The following is a 7,435-nucleotide window of genomic DNA, read 5'->3' on the forward strand; positions in this document are numbered from 1 at the left end:
TCTTGACCTTGCTAGAAACACTGGCCCGGGTCACCTACTGACAGCCCTCTACAGAGACAGCACAGAAGCTTCAGTTTGCCACAGATGTCTCCAGATACTTTCACCTCTGTCTGTAGCTGAGCCTTCTCAGCACCTGAGTTTGTCTTATAAAGCAATTTTTTAGAAGTTTGGAGAAAAAAAAAATCCTATTAGATCTTTTATAGAATTTGAAAATCAGGTAGAAATTCAGGATGTTATTTACCTTTCAATAGCATATTGATTCAGTTCAATTTTCCATGGATGGTTTATGATAAACAACTTTAATTAGTCAGCAAAGAAGTACATGTGAAAGTACTTCCATCATATTTTGTATCTTTGTAATTTTGGGGTTGCTGAAAACAACCACCTTTTCCAACTTATCTCCGTATCTTCTTTTAGTTCTATGTCAGCTCAACCATTTTGCAAGAACTCTTAATAGCTTCTCTTAAGTCCATTTTGTAGAATTCATATTTTGATTCAAGATGTGGTCATTATTAACATGCTGTGGTTTATTTTGGAAGTACTTAAAAATAGAGATTTTGAACATAAAGTTGTATAACCTTGACAATTTTCCTAGTTTTCATAGCCCATACCTGCCAATATACTTTTTCCCGAGGATAACACCTTAATAGTTTGTGTTTTTTCCCCATCTGCATCCTATGGGGTTGTGTGCACACACAGAAACACATGTATCAACAGGTCATTTCAGCTGCTCAGTTGTGTCTGACTCTTTGTGACCCCATGGACTGCAGCACACCAGGCCTCCCTGTCCATCACCAACTCCCGGAGTTGACCCAAACTCATGTCCATTGAGTTGGTGATGCCATCCAGTCATCTCATCCTCTGTCGTCCCCTTCTCTTCCTGCCCTCTTTCCCAGCATCAGGGTCTTTTCAAATGAGTCAGCTTTCTGCATCAGGTGGCCAAAGTATTGGAATTTAAGCTTCAACATCAGTCCTTCCAATGGATATTCAGGACTGATTTCCTTTAGGATGGACTGGTTGGATCTCCTTGCAGTCCAAGCGACTCTCAAGAGTCTTCTCCAACACCACAGTTCAAAGGCATCGATTCTTGAGTGCTCAGCTTTTTTCACAGTCCAACTCTCACATCCATACATGACTACCGGAAAAATCATAGCCTTGACTAGACGGACCTTTGTTGGCAAAGTAATGTCTCTGCTTTTTAAAATGCTGTCTAGTTTGGTCATAACTTTCCTTCCAAGGAGTAAGCGTCTTTTGATTTCATGGCTGCAATCACCATCTGCAGTGATTTTGTAGTCCAAAAAAATAAAGTCTGTCACTGTTTCCATTGCTCTATTTGCCATGAAGTGATGGAACAAGTTGCCATGATCTTAGTTTTCTGAATGTTGAGCTTTAAGCCAATTTCCTCACTCTCCTCTTTCACTTTCATCAAGAGGCTCTTTAGTTCTTCACTTTCTGCCATAAGGGTGGTGTCATCTGCATATCTGAGGTTATTGCTATTTCTCCTGGCAATCTTGATTCCAGCTTGTGTTTCTTCCAATCCAGCGTTTCTCATGATGTACCCTGCATATAAGTTAAATAAACAGGGTGACGATATACAGCCTTGACAAACTCCTTTTCCTATTTGGAACCAGTTTGTTGTTCCATGTCCAGTTCTAACTGTTGGTTCCTGACCTGCATACAGATGTCTCAAGAGTCAGGTCAGGTGGTCTGGTATTCCCATCCCTTTAAGAATTTTCCAGAGTTTGTGATCCACACAGTCAAAGGCTTTGGCATGTACATACAAAATCTATACATATGTAGATACACACACAAAACTAAATATGTTCATATATAAACACATACATACACTTATATATCTATATCTGTTTACTACATTTCCGTCATTTACACAAGTGAATTCATATTATGCATACTTCTTGTACCCTGATTTTATTCTCTTCAATGACTGTATAGTATTCATTTGCGACCATTTCTCATTTCCAATTGCTTCTCTTTAGTGTCTGTTTTCTGATGTTATTAAAAATTGTACCAGTGACATGCTCTAGTGAGTATACAGTTAATGATGGGAGTCCCTAGAAGTAGTAGCCTCCATCTAAGAGTAGGGTGATTAAAATTTTGGAACATTTTGCCAATCTGTACCCCAGCAAGTTAGCAACAAATCTTATTTTTCTTGAATCTTTGCATTTAGGATGTACTCCTGAAATTTAACATGCCCTATCTGATTTTCCTCTCTGTACGTGAGTTCAGTTATGTACCTTTTCATATATGTATTCTGCAGATATATACTTTTTATGGGAAATTCTACATTTACAAGTGAATATCTGGATTTCAAAATCTCTTCTTTGGTTATTAGCATTCAAAAAATGTCATTTCTCAACATAGTTTCCATTGGAGCTTCCAGAAAAGAAACCTGCTATTCCTTGTTGCTTGTTCAAGTGCAAGTGCCCAGGGAATGTTAAACTTAACAACTGCTGCCTGGTTGAGATGCTAAGCAATATTTCTCTAGGGGCAAAGTTTTTCTTAATGTGCCATCACTATATGGTTTCCTCTAGACTACTGTGCCTTGTGATATCTCATCATCAAAGGTGAAACCAAGGGTTAATAACTATAAATAATGAACTGTTTGCACACGTCTCTTATTAGACATGGTAAGTACCTGATAACAAGATGAAAGGGAAACACTGGAGAGTGGTGGGCAGATACTCTAAATCATCTTTCATAATTCTCAGAATTATGAAAAACTTCTGTTGTGAACTTCACTCATTTAGTCAGCATTTATTGAATAAGCCAGCATTTATTGAATCCCTATTGTTAGTAATAGAACAACAAGTTAATTTTTTGATAAAATGTACATTGGATTAAAAAATCCTTTTATTAACTTAAATAATATTCTATATCAACTATAATAAAAATAATACTGGTGGTTTTGGCTTAAAGGCATGGTGTGCCATGGGTAAAAATTGAAATGAAAAGATAGGATTCTAATGTGGAAAACCCTGTTGAATGGACCTCATCTAATCACAAAGAGTTTTGGGAGCAAAAGGTTGAGAGCATTGTGAGAAATGGGATGAAAATGATGTCTTTATCATTCTCCTGATCAAGTGCCCAGTGGAAAAGTTACTGGTAAGTTCCAGTAACTTTTTGATACCCAGCTATAGTGTCAGAGGCCCTCCTCTCATAACGTTTCCTCCAGCTCAACTCTTTGCATGTGATTTCCCACAGTATTCAACGGCGGAAAGGCATCCTGTGACTGCATTGGAGAAAATGATGGAGTCAAGTTTTGCCGGCCCCCAGTCATTCCCAGAGGTCCCTTCTCCTGACAGAGGAAGCCAATCTGTCAAACACCACAGGTACAGGTAGCTAAATCGAGGTGGGAATGGGCGTGTTGACACAGTGTGTAATGCTGGACAGCACACACCAAGGAACAGCAACGTTTTTCAGGAGAGGTGATCACTCTTGCTTCTCCTCTAGTTGCCCATGGAGTGGATGCTCAGGCGGCTCACAGCGGACAGAGAGACCAGTAGGCAGCAGTGCACCTAGAAGAAGCCTAAAGGGACTTATTAACAATACCCATCAAGGCTGCAGACACAGACCAGTGAATGAAACAATTGCTATCTGAAAAATCATTAAAAACATGGTTTTTCCTAGCCTGCCTTATCACTGCAGATTTAATGACTCATTCTTCCCTAGGCAGCTGATAGCACATGTTCCAGATCTTCACACGTAGTTCTCACGGGGGAAGAATCCTGCTAAATCTTCTCTTGGTTTAATATTAGATCTTCCATTATCAGTGGAGTGGGACTTTTTTTTTTTTTTTTACATGCTGACCATAAAATTGGCTATTTGGGGAAGAAAGCCAAAAATAAAGTTATCTTATAAAAGTTTTCAATTTTATAGCATTCTGAAGCTGAGTACATTCTCAGCATCTGCTAGTCACATACTATGTTTATACATAAGGAATCTGGAACTCCAAAAATTGAAAGCTTTGTTCTAAGGTGCCAACAGTTGAGACCTGCTAGAATAGACATTATGTACATCCAAAAATACATTGTCAGTCTTTGTGGAAGTTGTCCAAAGATTTAAGCTTTCTTTTCTTAAAAGAAAGCTTAAGTACAGTGTTTTCTTAAAAGAAAGGAAGTACAGTGTTAAAAAAAAATTTAAGAAAAGGAAGTCTTTTCTTAAAAGAAAGGAAGTACGGTGTTAAAAAAAATTCTTAAATTATAAAGAGAATAAATATTTTTTTAAATGGAAAAGGTAAAAAAAAAAAAAGTTGTTTGTTTCCAGCAATGAAAGAAAAATGTTGTTGACCCTTGGTTTTCACATATCTGGGCCACATTTTGGAAATGACTATGAGAGAAAAATGCATTGTTCAAGGAAGCTAACTTCTGTCCCACCTCTGAAGGAGTCCCCCCAAAAGAGTTTACTGATGCTGGCCACATTTACTATGGGATTTTCATGTCACTCTGGATACTAATCATTGGTACTCGATGGTGATTTTTATTCTTAAAATCTACATGAGTAGAGACTGAGATATTAAGGGTTTGCTAAGTTAAAAAAAAAAAGGGGTTAAATATTTTCAACACAGGATTAAATATGTTTGGCCACTGCATAACTGCTTTAGCTACTGAGTACAACTTTTGGTTTATATCAGTAGGGGAATTTACAAATATTTCCCTATGAAAAGAGCATTTTAAGTTCACTGGACTTAATGGATGTTCTTCAATTAGGAAATTAGATACAAAATTATCAGCCTTTTAGAAGACATTTTTTTTTTCCAAAAGCATATTTCCCTCTGCAGATTGTAATCCATGTTAAAGAGGTATTTCATCCAGTCAAATAAAATAAAGTATAATATTAAGTATTATATTATGTCATACATGTGTTAAAGTTGATAGGATAAAGAATGACAGCTTCTAATGTATTTGACCTGCAGATAACCCTATCCCTATTTTTGTCTGTTGATACACCCCCTCCTAAATTTGGCTTCTACTATGGCTTCTGGGAATCACTCACAGGTCAAATAAGGAACTCTCTAAGAGACCTTCTTGTTTGTTTGCTTCAATGACACTGCAGTATTTGTTGGCATGCATTGTGTCCTGATAGATCGGCGAGGGTTGATTTATAAAGTGCTTTTAGAACTTTGTAAATTATAGTTCAATATATCATAGCTTTTGTTTTGTAAAACATGCAGCAGATTTAAACGTTTTTGTGATTGATAACCTAGTCACTGATTTATACATCCTGCAAACTGCTCCATGACTTCCTGAATGCCACTGGGTTTTAAAGCTTGAATAGTGGATTGATCAATAGGTATAGAACTGTTTTTTAAGATGGGTTACTAGTTCATACCCGTAGACTCTGTTGTTGTGCCATTTTGGCTAGCTATGAATAATTCATTTCTTTTGGTGTACTGCAAATCTGACTCATTTGGATAACTCATTTATGAAACAAAAGCTATTAATTCAAAGCCATTATTTCTCATGTTTAGTCCAACACCCCCCTCTTTACTTTAAAGAAGCAATCTATTATGTCATGTCATACTTAGTGCATTAATTTTGGCAATATAACTCATTTATAGCCGGGACATATATAGGTTTTTTAAGGTAAAAGAATTCCAGGGTTTTCAGTGATTAGTATGAGCCTTTGAGTTGTCATTTTGAGCAGAGGAGTTGGGGAACTCATTGTGTTGAGCACCTACCAAGTGCCAGATTTCCTACTAAACGCTACACATTTGAGCTCTTTAATCCCCACAGCAATACTATGAAAATACCTCAACACATGCACCATGTCTAGGCGTTCCCTTTTCTGCCCTGCCTGGTGCACTAACACGGGCAGCACCTTGTCTTGCCTTTGGACTTCTGTTGTCTCACTGCGGTGCACAGCCAAGTGAGGGAAGGGCAGGGCCAGTGAGGTCCTGGCACTCCTGCCCCTCCCTCCCTGCTAGGTGGCCTTAGCTACGGCCCTCCTCTGGGGGCCACAGCACCTGCCAGGTGGCCTCTTCTTACAACCATTTTCTCTCTTCAGTCAGGTAACTGCTCCTTCCCCCCGTCCTTTCAGTAACAAGGATGGTAACAGCCTCCCATTGTTACCAGCCCTTAAGTACAGTAGTGTCCTGTTGTGTGTTCTTCTTTTTTTCTCCCCTCAAACAGTGAACATACATTTCTAAACAGCAAAATCTTCCCAAATGATCCAATTTCTGGTGCCATTTGTTTCCCTCCAGGACTCTGACTTGTATAAATACTATTCCCAGTATCATGCTGCTAGTAACATACAGACCCAATGCAGCTAATTCTAGCATCCAAGCCCAAGTACTCTGTGAACTTCACAATTGCCACCAGTGTATATAGAAACTGGAAGGCAGAGAAACGAATTGGTTATTATGCAGCTCCTTAAACTTGCTGGCTTGGTGACCCAGCTAGATGTCCCTTGTTACGCATTTTAGGATTCAACACATTAGAAATATTATGCTGAAGAATGAAATTGTAATAGGCATGCTAGGTAAAATCTGGTATCTGCACAAACTCAGGAAGTTAGGGATAGGCTTGACAAATACGAAGTTCTAAAGTGTGGTCGCTTTCCCTAGCCAAACCCAGGAACGTGGCTACTAGCACTCATATGTCTGGTTTTCAAATCCTGACCCTAAATAACATAGGAGAGGTCTTGTATTTATTAAGTTGAAATAACAGTAATGTTGGTGGGGGGAAAAGTTACAGAACTCCATATAATGTAGTAATATGGGTAAAGTTCCTTTGGGGGAATGGTTCCTTTAGAACTTGATGGCATATTGAAATTTTGAAAATGTTTTTGCTCTGTGCATGGTTGTATTGCTATTTTCAAAGTTAAATGAGAATGTAACACAAACATTCTAAACTATCTTACAGGAATCTCAGGGAATGTTTATACAGGAACAGAGTTCTTACACTTCACGTGGTAGTAGGGAAAATTCAGTGGCGTGGAAAGAGGAATAGATGTGGATGGAATTAGTAACGTGGCAAATTAGTAAGTGATTCCTGTAGAGAGTCGAGTTCTTTATTTACTATAATCTATGTAGGGATCTTACCTGAGGTTATATCCCATGTATGCTATTTGCCCCTTGATAGCATCTGATAACATATGGTTATTTGGCTGTTTGGATGTATAAATCAAATGAAATATATGATCAGACATTTATGAAAAGCAAACTCAAAGGGTTAATATGGGATTATATAAAGTCACGCACGACTCTTTTGAAAATTGTAAAACACTATATAATTTAAAGAATCTTTCATTCAATAAAAATGTTAGGAAAAGGAAACCTCAAAAGAAAAATAATTTGGGTTCTCAGGATTTATGAAAATTTGAGATTGTGGACTGGAAAAGTAAATAACATATATTTTAAGGAAACAATGGCAATTAAAATAAGGCTTGTTTGTTCTACCACTAACACCATTGACAT

The 7,435-nt window shown here is 37.8% G+C and overlaps 1 protein-coding gene across 3 annotated transcripts in view; it reads left to right on the top strand.

Annotated features, from left to right (window-relative positions):
• Window positions 1-7,435, top strand: part of NRG3 (neuregulin 3) — a 1,237,239-nt gene that overhangs the window by 1,221,619 nt on the left and 8,185 nt on the right. For all 3 annotated transcript variants that reach the window (XM_070782242.1, XM_019953669.2, XM_070782243.1), the window contains exon 7: window positions 3,223-3,350. In XM_070782242.1, the coding sequence (XP_070638343.1) occupies window positions 3,223-3,350 (128 nt within the window). The remainder of the gene's footprint in view (window positions 1-3,222; window positions 3,351-7,435) is intronic.

This window comes from Bos indicus, chromosome 28 (assembly GCF_029378745.1).
Source record: "Bos indicus isolate NIAB-ARS_2022 breed Sahiwal x Tharparkar chromosome 28, NIAB-ARS_B.indTharparkar_mat_pri_1.0, whole genome shotgun sequence".
NCBI classification, from domain to species: Eukaryota; Metazoa; Chordata; class Mammalia; order Artiodactyla; family Bovidae; genus Bos; species Bos indicus.